The sequence below is a fragment of the Giraffa tippelskirchi genome, chromosome 1 (genome assembly GCF_054371585.1).
Source record: "Giraffa tippelskirchi isolate mGirTip1 chromosome 1, T2T-mGirTip1v1.2.pri, whole genome shotgun sequence".
NCBI lineage: Eukaryota > Metazoa > Chordata > Mammalia > Artiodactyla > Giraffidae > Giraffa > Giraffa tippelskirchi.
Window position 1 is genome coordinate 179,036,572 of NC_137275.1, and position 25,929 is coordinate 179,062,500.

The 25,929-nt window shown below is 37.6% G+C and overlaps 1 protein-coding gene across 6 annotated transcripts in view; it reads left to right on the forward strand.

The window, feature by feature from the left end:
• Positions 1-25,929, forward strand: part of ZCCHC7 (zinc finger CCHC-type containing 7) — a 240,347-nt gene that overhangs the window by 175,923 nt on the left and 38,495 nt on the right. For all 6 annotated transcript variants that reach the window (XM_081510583.1, XM_081510591.1, XM_081510601.1 and 3 more), the window contains 3 exons: positions 2,457-2,500; positions 3,704-3,829; positions 5,403-5,573. In XM_081510583.1, coding sequence (XP_081366709.1) covers positions 2,457-2,500; positions 3,704-3,829; positions 5,403-5,573 — 341 coding nt within the window. The remainder of the gene's footprint in view (positions 1-2,456; positions 2,501-3,703; positions 3,830-5,402; positions 5,574-25,929) is intronic.

The following is a 25,929-nucleotide window of genomic DNA, read 5'->3' on the forward strand; positions in this document are numbered from 1 at the left end:
AAGACAGAGTTACCAGCTATTGCTTTGATTATAATTCTAAAGTCTGAAAAGAATCATAGTCCTGGATCTTAGCAAGACAAGGCTAACAGGTAAGAGTCGAAATTAGGCATCTTTAGGACAGTCCTAATTTTACACTTTAGGGCAATCCCATTTCATATTCTGTGGTGGTGGCAGTACACACAGAGAAGATGGGTGCTCCTTGACCTTGTGGGACATTGTCTTTAAGGCAAGACACTGAGTTGGTTGCAAAAGTCTGGAGGATTTAGGTTATGTAGGCTTAAGTAATAGTGTATTTGATTCTAGTAATGAATGAAAAGTTGATAGAATCACAGAAAGTCCATGCTAGAAGGTACCATAGATACCACTTAATCCATTTCATTATTAAACAGACCCAGAGAGGATAAATAACCTGCCCTTTGGCACATAACAAATAAGAGAGAGGGTTAAGACTGGAATCCAGGTTTCTGACAAAATCTGTACCAAAAATTTAATGAAGTGGAGAATGGCTGCTTGTGGAAGTTCTAGTGAGTTGCCCTTAGAAAAAGCTTCCATTAGGTTTGTATTTGAGGTTAAGAAGCAAACAGGGTAGGAATAAGAGTCAGCTGTCATTACCAGGATAGAATCAAAACTGAGCCATGAGTAGGGCCAAGAGTCGACTTGTATGTTCCTGGTGATGTCTTTACTTCATTTACCACCAAGAAGTCTGATTTCATTTGTAACTTAAGCCTATTTTGTGTACTTGTTGACAAATTTTCTACGGTAAGAATATTCTGTAGCTTGTTGAGGAGGAGTTAGTATATAACCTAGATATTGTTGAATTCCGCGGGTATGTTAAAACAATCTAAATGGAGCTGATCGCTCTCATAAACCTTCCCTTTTTTCAATATTCTCTCTTCATGTGTAAATTTATTGGGGTTTGGGATTGAATAACAGTTGCTATTTTGCATTTCCTTGGTTTAGGAGTTCATTTTTTTAAGGACAGTATTAAGTCAGTTTTGTAATTAGTGATTTTTAATGGTCATTTTGAGTTTTAATGATGAAGGACATTGAGATACAAAGGGCAGCTTTGAAAGTTACAGCAGAGTATGCTCCTTAGATGAATCCTTTGAATGAAAGAATAATAGCATGGATGGTGATGATGAAAGAATAGAAGCTGCGGCTATTTAATGTATTCTCCACTATCTCTAGACACTTTTCTTCTGGTAGACCTGGGAAAATGTAGATTACTTCATGTCTCTTCATTCAGAATTCCTTTCAAAGAAGAGGCAAGCTCAGTTTTTTGTTTGTTTTTTTTTTTTTGAGATAGAGAAGAAGGGTTGATAGGAGAAAGGAGGAAATCTTAACTTTGCTTTAGGGGAAGAAAAAATCTTTCAGTCCTTTGTTGACACCTTAGCTTCTGCATTAGTCTTATGTCCCTTCCTCCTTGGCCATGGGTGGGCCAAGGGAATAGCAGCCATTTGCAAGTTTGTAAAGGGGCAGTGCAAGGAGAAGAAAACAGCTGATAAAGGAAAAGGTAGAGCTCCCCACCCCTTTAGGTTTTTATAGTTGTATTTTTAAACCAATCACTGGCTGCTAGATATTTGACCTCTCTTATTTCACTATTTTTGATGTTGTAAAATACAGTGCTAAATTCCTAGATCTAATCATGAGATAATATTCATAGTCCAACTTTTTAAAATGTTACAATGGAAGTCAACTACAATGAGAAGCTGGTGGACACAGTTAATACTGATATTGGAAGGAAAAACCTTTCTTCTACCTACTTGGGTCTGAATGGTGGGGAGGCCTGCGAATTAACTGACAGTAGAGAGAGTAACAGGAGAAAATACCAAAGGTGAAAGCACTCAGTAATGAATAACTTGCTGAAGGGTAAAAGTTTGTATACCAACTTAACAGAAGGGAGAATTTAGAGCTTCCGAAGATAGAAGGTTGTGATGTGCTTCTTTACACAATTTTGGAGGAGTGTCCTGGTACCCACGGTGAGTGACTTTCCTGATTAGAGACCTCTGAGTTGGGGAAAGGGGCTGTGGCAGCTAGCTCATGAAACAGGCTTTAGTCAGATAAGGGAAGTTAAGATAAGATTTCTTTTTTGCACCTGCTGTTGGGTTTTTGGTCCCTTCAGAGATTTACAGTTTGATGATGATCAAAGCATTTTCACATATCTCATCTGATTCGCACATCTCATCTGATTTTTTAGGTATACTATACAGGGAAAATACTGTTACTCCCATTTCATAGGTAAGGAAACTGAGATTAAGAGAGGTTAAGTATTTTCAGAGCCACAGAGGTAGTAACAGAGTCAAGATGTTAAGGGATTTACATTTCTCAGTACACCTTTGTAGTTCAATATCAGTACTAACAAATTGAAGAATTTGTCAATCAAGTGTTTCAATAAATTGTCAATCAAGTGTTTTAAAGGTGTAAAGATTGAGTAACATGTTTTATTTGTTTTGTAGGAGAAGATGATGTGAACTGGTTCATCAGTGACAAAGACATTGAGGTAAAATCAAAGTTATGAATAATAGATTAATAATTTCCTTTGATTCGTAGTTTCCTTTCACTTCATTGTGATGACTTAATAAGCTTTTTAAACATAGCAGCAGTCCAAGTTCTTGTAAGAAAAAGTTTAATTTTAATTTTAGTTTATGGGTGGTTGAATTTTTCAGATGTATGGTTAAGCCCTGATTTTCTCCAGTCAGTTAATTGCCATAATGATTTAGTCCCCTTTCCCTTTTGCTTCTTCTCTGCTGTGATGAGTCCTCTCAACCCATTTTGCCTGGTACCACTAAAGATCAACACCGGAAATAACTGCTTCTTCAGTGTAAGGAAATGGTTAGTCTATATTTAGGATGTGGCAGGTGTTTGTCTTTCTCAATTATTAGCCTTAATTGTGACAGATGGCTAGAAAAGAGAATAATTTTACAATTTGGTATAAGGAAAGTTTTAAGAGATAATTACATTGTGTCTCCTTTTGAGACCTACTTGGCTAATTCAGTAGGATAATAAGTGAAACATGAACTTTTTTCCAAAAATTAAACCAAACAAGATAAAAGCATGGTTGACATTTAGTTTTTCCTCTTTAGATACTCCATATGATATGTTTTGCTAATACTCTCTTGCATGATACTGGATTTTGGCTAGGATATGGGACATCTAGAATTGTATCATTGTAGGAAGAATGGATCTTAAAAGGACTCTAGGAGGAGGATCTTATCTTTTCCTCTCTTAGAAGTTAAAATCCAGTTTGTAGGGATTAACCCTGGGCTGTTCAAAAGAAGGAATGTATTTGGTGGCTGTGTGATTTTATAACTTTGTAAAGGACAAAATCATAAAAAACACCAACCCTTAACTAAAAATTTAAGCAAGCTTCTCATTCAGAAAAATGTGGTATACATTCAGATATATGTCAGCAAAATCTTTGACTCTGAATGCCACTGTAATGTCTAAATGATGCATCAGCGCCCTTACTAGACTTGAACTATAGCAGAGAAAGATAAAAAAGAAATGGAATCATATGGAGAAGTGTAAAATAATACAAGAGATGGGCAAACAAAAAGTAGAGTTGTTTTCATGGTACTCTTTTAAATTTTTCTAACTCCTTTAAGAACATAAAGTTCCCTGTTGCTAGCTTCTAAATTGAACAAATTATGATTGTTAATTCTGTTGAACAGAGTGAAATAATCTTGATCTTTTTTTCCCTTAGGCACAGATAGGTAATAAAAGATCATCTGGAAGATGGACCCATCGATACTATACAGCCAACAAAAATGTTACCTGTAGAAATTGTGACAAATGTGGCCATTTGTCAAAAAACTGCCCCTTCCCACAAGTATGTGAAATAAATGTTTCTTTCCATATTGTTAAAATAGTAGGGTTGGAACCCTTAATACCTTCTAATTAAAATGTTATGTAATATATGGGTTACGTTTCATGTTAAATGTTCGTGTAGGTCACAGCCTCGAGTAGTAGTCAGTTCGGTCAGTTCAGTTGCTCAGTTGTGTCCGACTCTTTGTGACCCCATGAATCGCAGCACGCCAGGCCTCCCTGTCCATCACCAACTCCCGGAGTTTACCCAAACTCATGTCCATCGAATCGATGATGTCATCCAACCATCTCATCCTCTGCCATCCCCTTCTCCTCCTGTCCCCAATCTTTCCCAGCATCAAGGTCTTTTTCCAGTGAGTCAGCTCTTCGCATGAGGAGGCCAAAGTATTGGAGTTTCAGCTTCAACATCAGTCCTTCCAATGAACGACCAGGAGTGATCTCCTTTAGGATGGACTGGTTGGATCTTCTTGCAGTCCAAGGGACTCTCAAGAGTCTTCTCCAGCACCACAGTTCAAAAGCATCAGTTCTTTGGCGCTCAGCTTTCTTCACAGTCCAACTCTCACATCCATACATGACTACTGGAAAAACCATAGCCTTGACTAGACGGACCTTTGTTGGCAAAGTAATGTCTCTGCTTTTTAATATGCTATCTAGGTTGGTCATAACTTTCCTTCCAAGGAGTAAACGTCTTTTAATTTCATGGCTGCAATCACCAGCTGCAGTGATTTTGGAGCCCCAAAAAATAAAGTCTTGACACTGTTTCCACTGTTTCTCCATCTATTTCCGAGTAGTAGTAAAGGATAATAAATCTACAGCCAGAATCAATTTCAGTATCCCATTAGTAGTTATACAACCTTAGGCAAATCATTTCACCTTTTGTGCTTCTCTTTTCTTTTCTATAAAATGAGAAGGTTGAATCAGATTGATTCTTGGACTCGTTTTTAGTTCTAAGTCTTCTACTTTATGACACAGCTTGTTTCATTGTGGGATAATTTTCATTGCTAGAAAATTATAATTTTAGGCATCTGTAAATGTTTATCAATGTAAATTATGTTCAGCAGATACATTAACCTTTGAAATAACACCGAACTCTTAGACATTTCTTGACACTTAGTGAGCCCTTAACAAATATTTCATCCCTTATCTACTCCCTCTTCCAAATGATTGTCTTTCAGGTATTTGAGGTGGCTCTCTTGTTTCCTATTTTATCTTTGTTTCTTCAGGCAAAGCAACCTCTTTCTGTGTCTTTCCCCTATGACTTCCAGATCCTCATCATGCTACTTTCCATCTTAGGTACATTCAACTTTGTCAGTGTTCTACAAAACAAGGTATAAGAATAGATGCCAGCTAATAGTATACATGCGGACTAAGCCTTTGTGGCAACCACAGAATACAGGTGGTTTTTGTTAATACTCTGACTTAAGATATTTTGTTTGATTTTACAATTATGTTTGATTTGACCTTCATTGGGTTCCCAAATGGAAATAATTTTGTAAGCAGTTATACTGAAAAAGAAATATTCTATTTGAGACTGAAATATTTTGCTAAAGAGATTTTTTTGTTTGTCTGCCACGTAGAAAGTCCGCCCCTGCTGCCTCTGTTCCGAGAGAGGACACCTCCAGTATGCCTGTCCAGCCCGCTTTTGCTTAGGCTGTTCTTTGCCTATGTCTTCCACTCACAGATGTCTTGAAAGAGCTTCCTGGAGAAAACGCTGTGACCGATGTGATATGATAGGCCACTATGCTGATGTGAGTATCTAGCAAATGACTAATTTGTCAGGCTTTGGGGGCATCATGCCAATTTGTAACCATCTGCCAGCCTACTTAAAAGAATGTTTACTCTGCTCTGTGTATAATAATAGTCAATGTCCCTTTGGCCACAGATCATGTAAATCAGTACTATAATATCTGAGGATAGGGATCCTACTGAATGATTCATCCAGAAGCAGCATCAACAAAAACTGTAAACCTGTGCTAGCCTCTTTGGCATAATGTGTTTGTCAAAGTAAAGGTTCAAATTAAAGAGGTATGTAATAAAAAACATGTAAAATTTATGCATCTATTCATAGTTATATGAAATACATATGTATAAATACTTAACGGTTGTATACAAAGGTCTGCATGAAGCCTGCTTATTGATGGCTCTTGGTGGTACAATAGTCTCATTCAAGAAAGACAAGCCACCAACACTTTAAATCTGCTTATCTTAGATCTTTCATTAGATTTAAAAAGACGGAAGTAACTTAGAAGACATTTCAGTTACTTGTAGCACACTGAATTTTAGCACATTGTTATTTTAGATGTCATTTTGTGTCATATTATAAATGTCTGTGGGGTTTTAGTCACAATTTCGGCCAAAAGGGCTATAGAATTAAGTATGCCCTCACAAAAAGTAGGAACCTTTTCCTTTAATTTGTTCTTCCCAAAGACATGATACAAAGCATGAATATTTTTAAAATTTTGCATATATTGAATTATACCTAGAGCCTTTTGCTTAAAACATTAATATGACTGTCTGTTGGGGTAAATGTTTGGTATATGTGTTTCTTATGTAAATAATATAACAGTTATTGATTGTAGTTTCTAAAGGGCTTTTATAAACAAAAATAGGGTCACTGTCTGGTAAGTTAATTTTTTTCCAGTTAATTCTTTATGAATATGTCTCTGTATCAGTTCATAAAGGCTATCTTTCTCATGGCTAACCTTTATTCCATTTTTACCAGTTACCCAGCTATTTCTCTACCAATACATTTAGATTTTTTTAAGCAAACAGTGCTGCTGTAAACATCTTTTTGCCATCTTTTTATATCTCTTCATTCATGTAAGAATATTTCAGTAAGTCGTATTCTAAATGGAATTGTATTATTAAAGGATATATACATTTGTTGTTCAGTCACTAAGTCGTGTCCAACTCTTTGTGACTCCATGGACAGTAGCATGCCAGGCTCGTCTGTGCTCCACTATCTCCCTGAGTTTGCTCAGATTCATGTCCATTGAGTTGGTGATGCTATCTAACCATCTCATCCTCTGTCAGCCCCTTTTCCTCTTTCAATCTTTCCCAGCATCAGGGTCTTTTCCAATAAATCAACTCTTCACATCAGGTGACCAAAGTATTGGAGCTTTAGCAACAGTCCATCCAATGAATATTCAGGGTTGATTTCCTTTAGGATTTACTGGTTTGATCTCCTTGCTGTACAAGGGATCCTCAAGAGTCTTCTCCAGCACCACAATTTGAAAGGATCAGTTCTTCAGTGCTCAGCCTTCTTGATAGTCCAACTGTCATATCTGTACATGACTACTGGAAAAACCATAACTTTGACTATATGGACCCTTGTCAGCAAAGTGATGTGTCTGATTTTTAATATGCTGTCTAGGCTTGTCATAATTTTCCTTCCAAGGAGCAAACATCTTTTAATTTCATGGCTGCAGTCACTGTCTGCAGTGATTTTGGAGCCTGAGAAAATAAAAGCTGTCACTGCTTCCACTTTTTCCCCTTCTGTTTTCCACAAATTGATGGAACCAGATGCCATGATCTTTTTTTTTTTTTTTCTGAGTTTCAAGCCAGCTTTTTCACTCTCCTGTTTAACCCTCATTAAGAGGCTCTTTAGTTCCTCTTCACTTTTGGCCATCAGAGTATATCTGCATAAATATTGCCAGATTACTCTTCTAAAAGATTAAACCAGTGTATCCATCTGCTAGCAGTGTCTGAAAGTACTCTCAACCCTAATTGTAATCAGTCTTTAAATTTTTTGGACATTCAGATAAGGAGAAAATGATATCTTACTGTTTCAATTTTTATTTCTTAGGCCCTAGTGAGGTTGACTATGAGTCTCAAGGCAAAGTGTAGAGATGGGCGTTGTCATTTCATTCCAAAGTAGTTTTAAACTTATTTTTCAATATTTACTAACTCTTAAAAATAGTAAATTTTGAGTTGTCTTAGATTTATTCTGTTGTTCTCTGCATTAAGTTGTCAATTACAATTTCTTAACAAGATTTTCTAGTTTGGCAGTTAGGTTTAAAAGCATATTTTTTAACTTCTTTCTTCCAAAGAGCTCTTAGAAACATGGTCTAATTGTCTGTGATAACGGAAGAGGCTCAGACATTGTCATCAGCAGTTTTTTTTAAATAGGAAAGCACAGTACAGAACAGTTAAGAATGGTTTGTTAAAGATTATGTAATTAGCTATGATTAAATCTGTAGCTCATTCTGCTTAACTTCTTAATTTTGGCCTCTAATGTATGTTAAACTCCTTGTCTAAAATGGCCTTGAGGATTAATAACCCCAGTTATTATACATTTTTAAGATAGGGTTAGACTGTGGCTGGCTTCAGAGAAGGCATCACCTTTAACCCTAAATCTGCAAAGATCTGCCATTGTGTTTTGTTTTGTTTTGTTTTGTTTTAATTAACATGGTGCAAGTTCTGGATATGAATTGATCTTTTCTCAGCCTGCCCACCTGGTATAGGATTCCCTTGGAGCCCCATCAAACCTGAGCTTTACTGACTTTTTGTTTTTGTCTGCACTAGGTCTTCGTTGCTGCATGCAGGCTTTCTCTAGTTGTGAAGTGGGGGGCTACTCTCTAGGTATAGTACTCAGGCTTCTCATTGCAGTGTCTTCTCTTATTGTGGAACATAGGCTCTAGGCACACGAGCTTCAGTAGTTGCGGCAACTTGGGCTCAGTAGTTGCGACTTGTGGATTCTAGACCTCAGGCTCCATAGTTGTGGCTCATGGGCTTAGTTGCTGTATGGCATGTGGTATCTTTCTGGACCAAGGATTGAACCCATGTGCCCTACATTGGCAGGCAAATTCCTATCCACATTACCAGCAGGGAGGTCCTCCACTGACTTTTTCTGAAGAAACTTAAAAATCCTTCCACTGTCCCAGAAGCTCTTCATGAGGATTCACTTGGAAGCAGTTTCTTTCTGGCCCCAGATTGCTGAAACTATTCAGCTAATCCCACACTTGCTTTAAATCTGTCTTGAAACCTGGCCCGCCACAGAAAATATTGTTTCCCCTGCAGCCTTCTCAAATTCTTGCTGCTCATTCTTTCTTGACCCACATACCTCTGAATTAAGCTGATTAGGATCAAGCTGTTTCTCACTGGCCGTTGTTGTTGTTTGGTCACTAAGTCATGTCCAACTCTTTGTGACCCATGAACTGCAGTGTGCTGGGCTTCCCTGTCCTTCACCAACTCCTGGAGTTTGCTCAAACTCATGTCCATTGAATCAGTGATGTTATTGAACCATCTCATCCTCTGCCACCCTCTTCTCTTGCCCTCATTTCCAAGCTTCAAGGTCTTTTCCAATGAGTCACTGGCTGCTACTACTTCTAAATCATTTCTCCTTCCTCTTTGTGTATATATCTTTGACTTATTTAAGGCTAAGACCCTCTGACCCTGATGTTCTCCAGCCTTCTTTGTCATTTTCATCTTCCCACCTACTGGGATTTATGAAGCCCTAGGTAACTGTAGATGCCCTAACCTCTTACAAATTAAGGAGATCAAGAAACTTACATCTTTACTTTTTACACCCCTGTTGCCACACCAGGATCTGTGTAATACCACAGAACCAGTTAAATGTGTAAAGACAATTATTAATGAAAACTCATGAGTCATATTCATATTCTTGCTATGACTCCTGAATTCTGCTTGGAAAGCTCTTCAGTTCAGTTCAGTCGCCCAGGCGTATCCGACTCTCTGCGACCCCATGAACTGCAGCACCCCGGGCCTCCCTGTCCATCACCAGCTCCTGGAGTTTACTCAAACTCATGTCCATTGAATCGGTGATGCCATCCAACCATCTCATCCTCTGTCGTCCCCTTCTCCTCCTGCCCTCAATCTTTCCCAGCATCAGTTTCTTTTCAAATGAGCCAGCTCTTCGCATCAGGTGGCCAAAGTATTGGAGTTTCAGCATCAGCATCAGTCCTTCCAGTGAACACCCAGGACTGATCTCCTTTAGGATGGACTGGTTAGATCTCCTTGCAGTCCAAGGGACTCTTAAGAGTCTTCTCCAACACCACAGTTCAAAAGCATCAATTCTTCGGTGCTCATCTTTCTTTATAGTCCAACTCTTACATCCATACATGACTGCTGGAAAAACCATAGTGTTGACTAGATGGACCTTTGTTGGCAAAGTAATGTCTCTGCTTTTTAATATGCTGTCTAGGTTGGTCATAACTTTCCTTCCAGGAAGTAAGCGTCTTTTAATTTCATTGCTACAATCACCATCTGCAGTGATTTTGGAAAAGCTCTTCACTTGTTAACTATTGTATAAAAGTATTGGTGTGAACTTCCAGAGTTTTACAATGTAAAGGGTAGAAAGATGGCTCAAAGCCTTCAGAAGTCAACCTACATTATTGGTAACTTCGAAAGGAAGAGAATCTGAAGTGTAGAAAGAATCTAAAATTTGAATATACCAGATTCTGTCGTCTTGATGATAGCTTGTACATAAAAAGAGAATTTAAAACTGTCTATATACATTGTAAAGTTAGGCTCTGCCGAAGGTCTGAAAGGTAAAATGATGCTGTACTTCATGAAAGTAAGTGGAGAAGATTCACTTACTGACAGTCTAGATGTTGTTAGTTTAACTCCTCCTCAGAATATCCTCTCAAGTTTCAGTCTTAAATGTGCAGATATTGTGTATATAATAAACACCTTTGATAATAAACTTATTTAAAATATCATTGGCTCAGACAGTAAAGAATCTGCTGCTGTGTGGGAGATCCAGTTCGATCCCTGTTTCAGGGACATCCCCTGGAGAAGAGAATGGCTATCTACTCCAGTATTCTTACCTGGAGAATTCTATATATAGAGGAACCTGGTGGGCTATATATACTCCATGGGGTTGCAAAGAGTCAGACATGACTGAGCAACTAACATGATAAAATGGAAGAAAATATTTTCCAAATAAGAATCAGTTCAGTTCAGTTGCTCAGTCATGTCTGACTCTTTGCAGCGCCATGGACTGCAGCATGCCAGGCTTCCCTGTCCCATCACCAACTCCCTGAGCTTACTCAAACTCATGTCCGTTGAGTCGGTGACACCATCCAACCATCTCATCCTCTATCGTGCCCTTCTCCCACCTTCAATCTTTCCCAGCATCAGGGTCTTTTCAAATGAGCCAATTCTTCACATCAGGTGGCCCAAGTATTGGAGTTTCAGTTTCAGCTTCAGCATCAGTCCTTCCAATGAATATTCAGGACTGATTTCCTTTTAATAGTTTGATATATGCGTTCAGTTAAATATGTGATTCTGCTGACACCTGACTATTGAACTGACTTTATTGAGAATAAGGAAAATCAGGTTAGATATATTTGTTATTCTCACTTTTCACAGCATTTCAATATTTAAGCATAATGTTGAAGGAAGGAGTCATGGCTGGGATTGATTGTTTTGCTTAATTTAAAAAAAAGTTGAATAAGCTTATAAAATGCTTATTTACATGGGAGACCAGAACACCTTGCCTAGGAAGTTAAGTAGATTTCGGTGCTTGGAGGTCTCTTAATCTCTTGATGGGTGTTTGTAAAACTCATGATAATATGAGTGAAAATTCATGTGTGTTCATTGTTCAAGGAGTAAATCCCAGAATTAGTCATTAATAATTCGTTGGAACTGTTCCCAAACCACCTAATAAATGAATATGTAAACTTTTTGTGGTTAAAATTACGTTTAACCTTATGGAAATAACCTTAGCAGGGAAAAAGTTCCACATTTTTAACTGAAGGAGTATAATTTAACACAAAGTCTGAAGAAGAGACCAATCTTTATTTTGAAGTTCAACTGAATAGTATCCTTTCTAGTCATATCTGACTAACCTGATGAATTCCCCCAGCCTCCCCAAGTCTCCCTATAGTGCATGCCTCATGGCTTAGTATTAGTCACTTTCAGTAGAACTAGCAGATTGAGAGCAGGTTTATGTATTTTTCATGAAAGATGGAAGAGTAAGTTTGTAGAGGATAGAGATGGTTCCTTTTCCAGACCCCCCAACTTCCACCAAAAGAGGAGAAAGATTGTCCTTGTACACTCTCTAAAGCAAACAGCTCTAAAAGTGAAAAGATAAATAAACTTTAGTATTTTATTGAGAATTTTGTGGGACTTAGGAATGAACTTAATCTTCAATGCAATCACATTGAGACATGAGTCTTTGATAAATAGAGCCAGCAGGCCACTGGGAATTTTCTTAAATATCTAACTCACTCTAGTTCTCACTTTGCAGTTAAATTTAACTTTTAAATCCGATAATAAGGACAAATTCTGGAGCTTAGTTGTCTAAGCTATGAGTTCGGAAATGAAATTAAGGAAGTCAGATCCTCATTAACACTTGGAAACTAGCAGTTTTATTTATTAAGCATTACAAGCTAAGGTTCACTTCCCCTGAACTTGATAAATCCCATACAACTTTTTGATTGGGTTCCGGTCATCTCCCTTAAACAGTACACGGTGAAAGAAAATACAGCAACTGGAAAAGATTTTCAAACTCTGAAAGTATTCAAAACCTTAATTATGGACATCATCTTTGTTAGTTTACTCATCTTTGAAAAAACAGCACTCTTCTGATCCATAAACATGGATGTCTTTCCATTTGTTTGTGTCCTCTTATTTTTTTCAGAAAAATTGGTTTTCACTGTACAGATCCACTTCCTTGGCTGAGTTTATTACTATTATTTTGGAAGCTGTTAGGAATGGGATAGCTTTCTTCACTTCTTTTTCTGATACTTCATCGTTAGTATGAAGGAATACCAGTGATTTCTATAAATTGATTTTGTAACCTGCCACTTGATTAGTTACCACTAACAAACTAATCATTGATGAGTTCCAAGAGTTTTTTACTAATTCTTTGAGATTTTCTTCATATAACATCGTATTGTCAGCAAATAATGACAGTTTTACTCCTTTCTTTCCAATTTGAATGCCTTTTATTTCTTTGTCTTACCTAATTGCTCTAGCTAGGACTTCCAGTACAGTCAGCTCTCTATATCCATGGGTTTCACATCCAGGGATACTACGGGCCAACTGTATTTATTGAACTATACCATTTTATACAAGGGACTTGAGCTTCCAAGGATTTTAGTTTCCACAGGAGCTCCTAGAACCAGTCCCCCGCAGATAACTGACAACTATCTGTGACAACTGAATAGGGGTGGTGAGAGTGGGCAACTTTGTCTGGTGGCTGATCTTAGAAGAAACCCTTTCAGTTTTTCTTCAATAATTATAATGTTAACAGTGGGTTTATCATATGTGATCTTTATTATGTTATTTTGAGGTATGTAATGGAATGTGAAGTCAAGTGGGCCTTAGCAAGCATCACTACGAACAAAGCTAGTGGAGGTGATGGAATTCCAGTTGAGCTATTTCAAATCCTAAAAGATGATGCTGTGAAAGTGCTACACTCGATATGCCAGCAAATCTGGAAAACTAGGCAGTGGCCACAGGAGTGGAAAAGGTCAGTTTTCATTTCAGTCCCAAAGGAAGGCAATGCACAAAATGCTCAAACTACCGCACAATTGCACTCATCTCACATGCTAGTAAAGTAATGCTCAAAATTCTCCAAGCCAGGCTTCAGCAATACGTAAACCATGAGCTTCCAGATGTTCAAGCTGGTTTTAGAAAAGGCAGAGGAACCAGAGATCAAATTACCAACATCCGCTAGATCATCGAAAAAGCAAGAGAGTTCCAGAAAAACATTTCTTTCTGCTTTATTGACTATGCCAAAGCCTTTGACTGTGTGGATCACAATAAACTGTGGAAAATTCTGAAAGAGATGGGAATACCAGACAATCTGACCTGCCTCTTGAGAAACCTGTATGCAGGTCAGGAAGCAACAGTTAGAACTGGACATGGAAGAACAGACTGGTTCCAAATAGGAAAAGGAGTACGTCAAGGCTGTATATTGTCACTGTGCTTATTTAACTTATATGCAGAGTACATCATGAGAAACGCTGGGCTGGAAGAAACACAAGCTGGAATCAAGATTGCCAGGAGAAATATCAATAACCTCAGATATGCAGATGACACCACCCTTATGATAGAAAGTGAAGAAGAACTAAAGAGCCTCTTGATGAAAGTGAAAGAGGAGAGTGAAAAAGTTGGCTTAAAGCTCAACGTTCAGAAAACTAAGATCATGGCATCTGGTCCCATCACTTCATGGGAAATAGATGGGGAAACAGTGGAAACAGTGTCAGACTTTGTTTTTTTGGGCTCCAGGATCACTGCTGATGGTGATTGCAGCCATGAAATTAAAAGAAGCTTACTCCTTGGAAGGAAGGTTATGATCGACCTAGACAGCATATTTAAAAGCCAAGACATTACTTTGCCAACAAAGACCCGTCTAGTCAAGGCTATGGTTTTTCCAGTGGTCATGTATGGATGTGAGAGTTGGATGGTGAAGAAGGCTGAGCGCTGAAGAATTGATGCTTTTGAACTGTGGTGTTGGAGAGGACTCTTGAGAGTCCCTTGGACTGCAGGGAGATCCAACCAGTCCATCCTGGGGGAGATCAGTCCTGGGTATTCATTGGAGGGACTGATGTTGAAGCTGAAGCTCCAATACTTTGGCTACCTCATGCGAGGAGTTGATTCATTGGAAAAGACCCTAATGCTGGGAAGGACTGGGGACAGGAGGAGAGGGGGACGACAGAGGATGGGATGGTTGGATAGCATCACCAACTCTATGGACATGGTTTTGGGTAGACTCCAGGAGTTGGTGATGGACAGGGAGGCCTGGCGTGCTGAGATTCATGGGGTCACAGAGAGTCGGACACTACTGAGCAACTGAACTGAACTGAATGAATTATACTTACTGATTTGCATATGGTGAAACATTCTTGCATCCAGGTATATATACATTGCACTTGGCCATGGTGTATAATCCTTTTGATGTGTTCTTGAATTTGGTTTGCTTATATTATATGATATACCTCACAACTGTTAGAATGGCCATCAAAAAGGCAAGTGCTTGTGAAGATGTGGTGAAAAGGCAGCCCCTTATGTACTGTCAGTGAGAATGTAAATTAGTTCAGCCTCTGTGGAAAACAATACAGAAATTCCTCAAAAAATTAAAAATAAAGCTACCATATGATCCAGCAGTTCCACTTCTGAGTATATGCCCAAAAGAAATGGAATCAGGGTTTTGACAAGATAGCACACCCATGTTTACTGCAGAATCATTCACAATAGCCAGGGTATGGAAACAGCCCAAATGTCCATCAGTGGATGAGTGGATAAGAAAGATATATATATGCAGTGGGATATTATTCAGCCCTATGAGAAAGAAAGATATCCTGCCATTTGTGACAACATGGATATACCTTGAGCATTATGCTAAGCAAGGTAAGTCAGACAAAGACAAGTATTACATTCAGTTCAGTTCAGTCGCTTAGTCTTGTCCAACTCTTTGCAATCTCATGAACCGCAGCACGCCAGGCCTCCCTGTCCATTACCAGCTCCCGGAGTCCACCCAAACCCATGTCCACTGAGTCGGTGATGCCATCCAACCATCTCATCCTCTCGTCCCCTGCTCCTCCTGCCCTCAATCTTTCCCAGCATCAGGGTCTTTCAAATGAGTCAGCTCTTTGCATCAGGTGGCCAGAGTTATTGGAGTTTCAGCATCAGCATCAGTCCTTCCAATAAATATTCAGGACTGATTTACTTTAGGATGGACTGGTTGGATCTCCTTGCAGTCCAAAGGACTCTCAAGAGTCTATTCCAATACCACAGTTCAAAAGCATCAATTCTTCTATGCTCAGCTTTCTTTATAATCCAACTCTCACATCCATACATGACCACTGGAAAAACCATAGCCTTGACTATAGACAGACCTTTGTTGACAAAGTAATGTCTCTGCTTTTCACTATGCTGTCTAGGTTGGTCATAACTTTGCTTCCAAAGAGTAAGCGTCTTTTAATTTCATTGCTGCAATCACATCTGCAGTGATTTTGTAGCTCAGAAAAAATAAAGTCAGCCACTGTTTCCACTGTTTCCCCATCTATTTGCCATGAACTGATGGGACTGGATGCCATGATCTTAGTTTTCTGAATGTTGAGCTTTAAGCCAACTTTTTCACTCTCCTCTTTCACTTTCATCAAGAGGCTCTTTAGTTCTTCTTCACTTTCTGCCATAAGGGTGGTGTCATCTGCATATCTGAGGTTATTGATATTTCTCCTGGCAATCTTGATTCCAGCTTGTGTTTCTTCCAGCCCAGCGTTTCTCATGATGTACTCTGCATATAAGTTAAATAAGCACTGTGACAATATACAGCCTTGACGTACTCCTTTTCCTATTTGGAACCAGTCTATTGTTCCATGTGCAGTTCTAACTGTTGCTTCCTGACCTGCATACAGATGTCTCAAGAGGCAGGTCAGGTGGTCTGGTATTCCCATCTCTTTCAGAATTTTCCACAGTTTATTGTGATCCACACAGTCAAAGGCTTTGGCATAGTCAATAAAGCAGAAATAGATGCTTTTCTGGAACTCTCTTGCTTATTCGATGATCCAGCAGATGTTGGCAATTTGATCTCTGGTTCCTCTGCCTTTTCTAAAACCAGCTTGAGCATCTGGAAGTTCGCCGTTCACGTATTACTGAAGCCTGGCTTGGAGAATTTTAAGCATTACTTTACTAGCATGTGGGATGAGTGCAATTGTGTGGTAGTTCGAGCATTCTTTGGCATTGCCTTTCTTTGGAATTGGAATGAAAACTGACCGTTTCCAGTCTGGTGGCCACTGCCTAGTTTTCCAAATTTGCTGGCATACTGAGTGTAGCACTTTCACAGCATCATCTTTTAGGATTTGAAATAGCTCAACTGGAATTCCATCACCTCCACTAGCTTTGTTCGTAGTGATGCTTGCTAAGGCCCACTTGACTTCACATTCCAGGATGTCTGGCTCTAGGTGAGTGATCACACCGTCATGATTATCTGGGTCATGAAGACCTTTTTTGTATAGTTCTTCTGTATATTCTTGCCACCTCTTCTTAATATCTTCTGCTTCTGTTAGGTACATACCATTTCTGTCCTTTATTGTGCCCATCTTTGCATGAAATGTTCCCTTGGTATCTCTAATTATCTTGAAGAGATCTCTAGTCTTTCCCATTTTATTGTTTTCCTTTATTTTTTTGCACTGATCACTGAGGAAGGCTTTCATATCTCTCCTTGCTATTCTTTGGAACTCTGCATTCAAATGAGTATGTCGTTCCTTCTCTCTTTTGCTTTTTGTTTCTCTTCTTTTCACAGCTATTTGTAAGGCCTCCGCAGGCAGTCATTTTGCCTTTTTGCATTTCTTTTTCTTGAGGATGGTCTTGATCCCTGTCTCCTGTACAGTGTCACGAACCTCTATCCATAGTTCATCAGACACTCTGTCTATCAGATCTGTTCCCTTAAATCTATTTCTCACTTCCACTATATAATCATAAGGGATTTGATTTAGGTCATACCTGAATGGTCTAGTGGTTTTCCCCACTTTATTCTGAATTTGGCAATAAGGAGTTCATGCTCTGAACCACAGTCTGCTCCCAGTCTTGTTTTTGCTGACTGTATAGAGCTTCTCCATCTTTGGCAGCAAACAATATAATCAGTCTGATTTCGATGTTGACCATCTGGTGATGTCCATGTGTAGAGTCTTCTGTTGTGTTGTTGGAAGAGGGTGTTTGCTATGACCACTGCGTTCTCTTGGCAGAACTCTATTAGCCTTTGCCCTGCTTCATTCTGTACTCCAAGGCCAAATTTGCCTGTTTCTCCAGGTGTTTGTTGACTTCCTACTTTCGCATTCCAGTCCCATATACTGAAAAGGACATCTTTTTGGGATGTTAGTTCTAGAAGGTCTTGTAGGTCTTCATAGAACCGTTCAGCTTCTTCAGCATTACTGGTCAGGGCATAGACCTGGATTATTGTGATATTGAATGGTTTGCCTTGGAAACCAACAGAGATCATTCTGTCATTTTTGAGATTGCATCCAAGTACTGCCTTTTGGACTCTCTTGTTGACTGTGATGGCTACTCCATTTCTTCTAAGGGATTCCTGCCCACAGTAGTAGATATAATGGTCATCTGCATTAAGTTCACCTATTCCAGTCCATCTTAGTTCACTAATTCCTAGAATGTCGACATTCACTCTTGCCATCTCCTGTTTGACCACTTCCAATTTGCCTTGATTCATGGACCTAACATTCCAGTTTCCTATGCAATATTACTGTTTACAGCATAGGACCTTGCTTCTATCACCAGTCACATCCACAACTGGGTGTTGTTTTTGCTTTGGCTCCGTCCCTTCATTCTTTTTGGAGGTATTTCTCCACTGATATCCAGTAGCATATTGGGCACCTACCCACCTGGGGAGTTCATCTTTCAGTGTCCTATCTTTTTGCCTTTTCATACTGTTCATGGGGTTCTCAAGGCAAGAATACTGCAGTGGTTTGCCGTTCCCTTCTCCAGTGGACCACATTTTGTCAGAACTCTCCACCATGACCTGACCATCTTGGGTGGTCCTATATGGCATGGCTTAGTTTCATTGAGTTAGACAAGGCTGTGGTCCATGTGATTAGATTGGTTAGTTTTCTGTGATTGTTATTTCAGTCTGTCTGCCCTCTGATGCCCTCTGTCAGCACCTACTGTCTTAGTGGGGTTTCTCTTACTTTGGACGTGGGGTATCTCTTCACGGCTGTTCCAGCAAAGCACAGCTGCTGCTCCTTACCTTGGACGTGGGGTATCTCCTCACTGCCGCTGCTCCTGACCTTGGACATGGGGTATCTCCTCATGGCCACCGCTCTTGACCTTGGACATGGGGTATCTATCTCCTCTCGGCCGCTCACTGCTCGCGATAAATTTGTAATGTGTCAAATTTATCTAATTTAAAACAAAATAGATAAAGCATTCTCTTCTTTCATTATAGACTAATTAGGTATTCCATTTAACAGGCACACACATTTTGTCTTGAAAATTATGAATGTCTGTAGAGTGATTCTACTTGAGTTAAAAAAAAATGAGCTCTGTGTATTTTATATATAAACTTGCATACATATATTTATGAACAAAGATGAATGAGGTAAAAGAATACATACCAGGTTCCTAGGCTACTAATGCTGGCTTTCCTCAGCAGAGTGGGAATGGATTGGAAGAGGACTGAGAGACATGATTAAGTGTGCTTTTATTCATCTTTTTATGTATTGTTTCATTTCTTTAAAAATTAGAGGAAGAGAGTATTTCTGCCAGATTTCACTCTAATAAAGGTATAATCTTGACATGTTGTACAGCCAATCTAATGATCATTTCCTTGATTAAAAAATAATACAAACAGTAAGCTATTTAAGAAGTTCAAGAAATAAGTAAATTATATAATAAAATATAATGAGCTAATCAAGCTTTCAATTATATAATACATAGTAATTCTGTCTGTAGTTACAGATATTCAGGGAAAAGTACATACTCTAAGAATACTAATCATTCTAGGGTGGCTAATAGTAATCATAGTAGAGGAATTTCAAATATATAGGAAGACCTGACTCAGTTTTCAAATAAATTATGTCATCAGATATTATTCTACACTTTTATTATTTTTCCCTTTAGCCAGTGATCTTTTAGGCAGGAATCAATAATGAAGTAAATGATACTGTCTTAATATTAAATCTTTTTCTCTTACCCACCTCATCACCCCTTCTACCTCCATTGCCTTAACATGGTTTAGGGATGCTTATACAGAACTCTTAATGTAGTTGTAAGAATCTGGGACAATAGGAATGGTCTTTTAATGGAGTAGGTAAAGATTTTCAGTGTAATAAAACACCCCTACTTTGCAGATCCATATAATTATAATTCCTTCCCTCTTCTTCACAGACAAACTGAACATCTGATTGAGAAAACTAAAACTTGATCAAATCTAAACTTTGGCAAGATTCATCTAAGCCTCCTTTTTTTTTTTTAGATGAAGCAATAGAAAATAATTACAGGCAGGCATATATGAAGAATTGGTAAATTAAAAATGGAATCAGAAATAAACTCACTAAACAAAATAGTAGGAAACTGAAAGAATCCTAACTCATTGTTTACGGTGTGGATATAGAAGATAGAGGAAAAGCTGCTGCTAAGTCACTTCAGTCATGTCCGACTCTGTGTGACCCCAGAGACGGCAGCCCACCAGGCTCTGCTGTCCCTGGGATTCTCCAGGCAAGAACACTGGAGTGGTTGCCATTTCCTTCTCCAATGCATGAGAGTGAAAAGTGAAAGTGAAGTCACTCAGTCGTGTCTGACTCTTCGAGACCCCATGGACTGCAGCCTACCAGGCTTCTGTGTCCATGGGATTTTCCAGGCAAGAGGAAAAGCAATCCAAAGCAAAATGATCAAAGGAAATTCTGATCAAAAGAGCACACACTTAATATGTGGGAGAAAAAAGACCCACGTCTAGACGTATCCTAGTGAAATTTCTGAATATCAAACAAGCAAACAGAAAAACACATTACATAAACACACATACAATCAAGTTTGCATCAGACTTCTCCCATGCAATACTAAACACCAGGAAGCAGTAGAGAAATCTTTGGAGGCTAGAGCATTCTGAGAAAAATAAATGATACAGCCAAGCTGTTGTGCATTTGTAAATTTATTAGAAGAATCAGAATAAAATTAGCAGCAATGAACAGTGAAATCAGGAAAGTATACAGTATATGTCAGAATACTTGCTTTTAAACTTAATACTAATTTTAGAAAAAAAAACTTTAAAAAATTTAAAATCTATAATAATATGGATCATAGCAATACCAATAAAATTAAAGTTTAACTACACGAAGGAAAAATAGGCCATGTAACTTTTAGGTTACTAATTTTAAAATAAGACAAAGGAAACTTAATATAGCAAATGATAGGGGGAAATGGAAATAATAAGAATATATAAAAAAGTATGAGAATCAAAATAGAACCAAATAGATCGATTATCACAATAAATGAATGTGTTAAATGCTCTTACTAGAAACAAAGATACCAATATCAGAAGCCATGAATGAAATAAAGAATAGATTTAACTTTAAAAAAACACTTTATCCAAAGAGACCATTAATGAAGCTGAATAACAAACCAGAACTTGAAAAAGATTATTATAAAATATATGATGGGATAATTACCTATAATATAAAAAACTCTTACAGATTAGTAGGGAAAAAATGCCTCAGTAATGGTACTCAGTGTTAGGTTGTGCTAGAAAAGTACATTTAAATAACTTTTTTGGAGTTAAGTGATAGATGTTTGCAAAGATGTAGCTATAAGAACGTTCATCTCAGCGTGCTAAGTTGCTCTAGTCATGTCCGACTCTATGCAACCCTATGGACTGCAGCCTGCCAGGTTCCTCTGTCCATGGGATTCTCCAGGCAAGAATACCAGAGTGGGTTGCCATGCCCTCCTACAGGGGATCTTCCCGACCCAGGGATGGAACCCACATTTCTTATGTCTACCTGCATTGGCAGGTGGGTTCTTTACCACTAGAGCCTGGGTTGTTTGTAATAATGAAAATTAGAAACAACTCAAATATTTAAGTTTGAATGGAAGTATTCCAAATTGCTTACTGTAGTTACATCAAGAATAATAGGTGAAGGTTTTTAAATTTTCTATTGATCTTTATTTTCTGTTTTTATTATGAGCATATATTCATTTTATAATTTTCTTGTTGTTAAGTCACTGAGGCATTCCCAACTCTTTGTGACCACATGGACTGCAGCACACCAGGCTTCCTTGTCCTTCACTATCTCCCAGAGTTTGCTCAAATTCATGTCCATTGAGTAGGTGATGCTATCTGACGATTCATCCTCTGATGCCCCCTCTCCTTTTGCCTTCAGTCTTTCCCAGCATCAGGGTCTTTTCCAATGAGTCAACTCTTTCATATCAGGTGGCCAAAGTATTGGAGCTTCAGCATCAGTCCTTCCAGTGAATATTCAGGGTTGATTTCCTTTAGGATTGACTGGTTTGATCTCTTTGCAGTCCAAGAGACTCTCAAGAGTCTTCTCAAACACCACAGCTCAAAAGCATCAATTCTTTGGCACTCAGCTTTGTTTATAGTCCAGCTCTCACATCCATACATGACTACTGGAAAAACCATGGCTTTGACTAGGCAGACCTTTGTCGGCAAAGTGATGTCTCTGCTTTTTAATATGCTATCTAGGTTTTCATAGCTTTCCTTCCAAAGAGCAAGCATCTTTTTTGTTTTTAATTTCATGGCTGCAGTCACTTTCTGCAGTAATTTTGGAATCCAGGAAAATAAAATCCATAACTGCTGTCACTTTTCCCCCTTCCATTTGCCATGAAGTGAAGGGATTAGATGCCATGATCCTCATTTTTTTAATGTCGTGTTTCAAGCCAGCTTTTTCACTCTCTTCTTTCACCCTTATCAAGAGGGCCTTTAGTTCCTCTTCACTGTCTGTCATTAGAGTAGTATCTTCTACATAACTGAGGTTGTTTATATTTCTCCCAACAGTCTTGATTCCAGCTTTTGATTCATCCGGTCTAGCATTTCACATGATGTACTCTGCATATAACTTAAATAAGCAGGGTGACAATATACAGCCTTGTCATACTCGTTTCCCAATTTTGAACCAGTTGCTCCATGTACAGTTCTAACTATTGCTTCTTGACCCACATATAGGTTTCTACCTTGAAATTTAATGTGCACTATTCTATTGCCTCTTATAAACATTTTAGGAATGGTATGGTAAGTAAGTAATCTTAAGTATGGCAAGTAAGCCAATCTAGTTATCCTTTTTTTTTTCCTTTACTAATAAATTGACTTTTGTTTTGATGTTCAGTTTATGAATATGTATAGATTTATGTAAACACCACCACAACTAGGATACGAAACAGTTTTACCACCCTGAAAAACTTCCTCATACTTTATAGTCACATCCTCACCTATCCTTAAATTCTGGCAACCATTAATCTGTTCTCTGTTACTATAGTTTTATCTTTTTGAGAATTTCATGTAAATGGAACTATACCATTGTAAACTTTGGAGACCAGCTTCTTTCACATAATATTTGAAGACTCATATGACTTATTGCATGTATCAGTAGTTTGTTCCTCTGTAGTATTCCATTTTATGGATGTACTGTAGTTTGCTTATCCACTGAGGAACATTTGGATTATTTATAGCTATTGATTATCACATATAAAGCTTCAGGGAGCATTTGTGTACAGTCTTTGTGTGAACATAGTTTTCAGTTCTCTGGAGTAAATTTCCAAGTGGAGATTGCAGATCATATGATAAGTATATACTTAACTTTATAAGAAACAGCCGTATTGTTTTCCAGAGTGTCTGTACAATTTTAAATTCTCACCAGAAAAATGAAACTCTCAGCAAAATGAGAGTTCTAATTGCTCTCTATCCTCACCAGCATCTGTTATTGTTAGTATTTTTTATTTTGGCCCTTTAATGGTTGGATAGTATCTATCACTGTGGTTTTAGTTTGCATTTGCTTAATGGCTAACAGTATTGAATATCCTTTCATATGCTTGTTTGTCATCTTTATATCATCTTTGATGAAGTGTCCAGATCCTTTCTTGACTTTTAATTAGAATTTTGAGATTTTTTTTTCAATATTTAGTTGTGTCTTTCACTGGAAATGTGATTTCTGTAAAGTTTCTCCTAGTTTATGGCTTGTTTTTAATTCTCTTGACAGTTTTTTGGTTTTTTGTTTTTGTTTCTTGTTGTTTTGGCAGAGAAGAAGTCTTTAAATCTGGTCAAATCCAATTTATAAGTCTTTTCTTTTATGGGTCAGGCTTTTAGCACCATTTTCAAGAACTTGTTACCCAACTGCAGTTAAAAAAGTGTTCTCTTGTGTATTCTTCCAGACATTTTATAGTTTCATGTTTTATATTCCAATCTATGATGCATTTTGAGTTCATGTTTGCATAGTGTGAGTTTTAGATCAAGGTTAATTTTTTTACATATGGGTAATCACTTGTTCCCTATTTTTTGAATAGACTATCTTTTCTCCATTGAATTGCTGTTGTATCTTTTTCAAAGATTCAGTGATCACATTTGTGTGAATTGATTTCTGTACTCTGAACTCTGTTGTGTTGCACTTACTTAGGTATCCGTCCCATCACCAATACCACACTGTACTGATTTCTCTATCTTTATAGTAATTATTAAAGTCACATAATTTGATTCTTTAAACTTTGTTTTATGAAATTGCTGTAGCTATTCTAGTTCTTTTCCCTTTCCATTTAATTGTTCAGTCTATACTTACAAAAAAATCTTGATGGGACTTTGGTCGATATTGTGTTCAATCTGTAAATCATTGTGGGGAGAATTGAGTCCACTATTCTGAGTCTTCCAATCCATGAACATGGTATATATAACTCACCATTTATTTAGATCTTCTGCAGTTTCTCTTGTCAGAGTTTTTAGTTTTCCATATGCACAAATCCCCTCATATTTAGGTTTATACCTAAATATTTCATCTTCTTGTAAATGGCATTGTTTTTTATTTTGGTTTTAATTGTTATTGCTTGTATATAGAAAAAAATTTGTGGTGAAATATTCTGCAATGTTTGCAGTTATCTCAGTTGGTAATATTATAGGTGGCTTTTATTTTTGTTGATCTGTATTTTCTATTCTTATAGTGAATATGCATTACTTTTATAATGTTTAATATTATTCTTTTATTTAAAAAAAAAAATTTCTAGGGGCTAAAACTAGTAGAGCTTCAGAAAACACTTTTGAACCTAAAGGGGATTACTTGTATACTTGACATGTCCTGGATGCTATAAGATTCTTGGAAGAAGATGAAAAGGAAATTTTCCCAGGAAATTTCTGTGAGAATCAGAGAACTAGAACTGAATGACAGGGCATAATTATAAATCAAAAGAGTATAATGTGGTTGACTAAAGATGAATGAGGATTACTTCAGTAGTTTTAGACAATTAACCAGGTATTTCTTTGTAACTGTTATCTGTGATGGACTTTGTGCCATTGATTTATAAGGAAAATTCTAAATTTTCATTTTAAAATCATTTTACGTTTAGTTTATCTCTTCTTAATCTATTTTAAAACTTTTGGTGCCTACTAGTGAGCTTAAGGAAACAGGGTGGTATAGCACCTTTGAGAACTTGTTTACAGTTATTCAGAACACAAGCACAAATGCCAAAGGGGTAATGAAATCAGCTTTTAGCAGTTACAATTAAAGGATGTCATCAACACAGAGTTTTAATTGTTTTTCAGGGGATGTTTTGTTTATTTGTTTAAAAATGGGAGATCTCAGTTTGCTGAAAGTTACAGACAGAGTTAAGATGCTAAAGAGCAAGAAATAAAACATATCTTATCTTGTGTATGTGGATTATAGGCTGGATAGGTTACCAAAATAATAAGGATCTAGCCCTCTAAAGTTTCTCCTTCCTGATACCCACTTTCCTAGCCTTCAGGTGATAGATCTCTGGTTACTATAAGAAAGAAGGGCAAGAGGGAAAGGCTAGTGAGGAAGCTGGGATTGTTATTATTGTTTAAACATTGTTGAAGAAAGGAATCAAGTAAGATTGAATAACCTGAAGAAAGTATGTCAGCTTTGAGACTGATGTAAAGGAGTACTTTTGTTTTATACCACTGATCAAAATATTTTAAGGTGTTTTAATTCCATAGCTTAATTATAAAATACAAGATAAAATATTTATCTGATCACATATTCTTTTCTATGTATTTTCAAGCAACTAAAAACATTACTGAGGAGACCTCAGTTGAATATAAAAATAAGTATTTGCTCATAGTAAATGGTCATTGATGTTTCTGGATTATTATTTTTTTTCCTATGAAGGCCACAAGCAGCTAAATCCTAACAAAATCTGCATTTTTGATTTGTCCTTTTGAAGTTTTTTTCTGTCTTTATCAACAGCTCAGTTAAACTGAGTTTCTGCTTTCTCTCAGGTCTAGTCACATCCAAGAGTTGACCATTACACAATAGATTTCACTTACTTCAGGTACCTAATTGATGCTCATTTCCTCATGATCAATTATTGCATCAAAAGTATGGAGAGTGCCAAATTGACATCATTATAGCAATAATTAATACAATAGAGTGCTTGCTATGTGTCAGGCATTGTCCTACAGACTTTATGCTTATCTTCTCTTTAACCGTTACAGCAGCCCTTTGA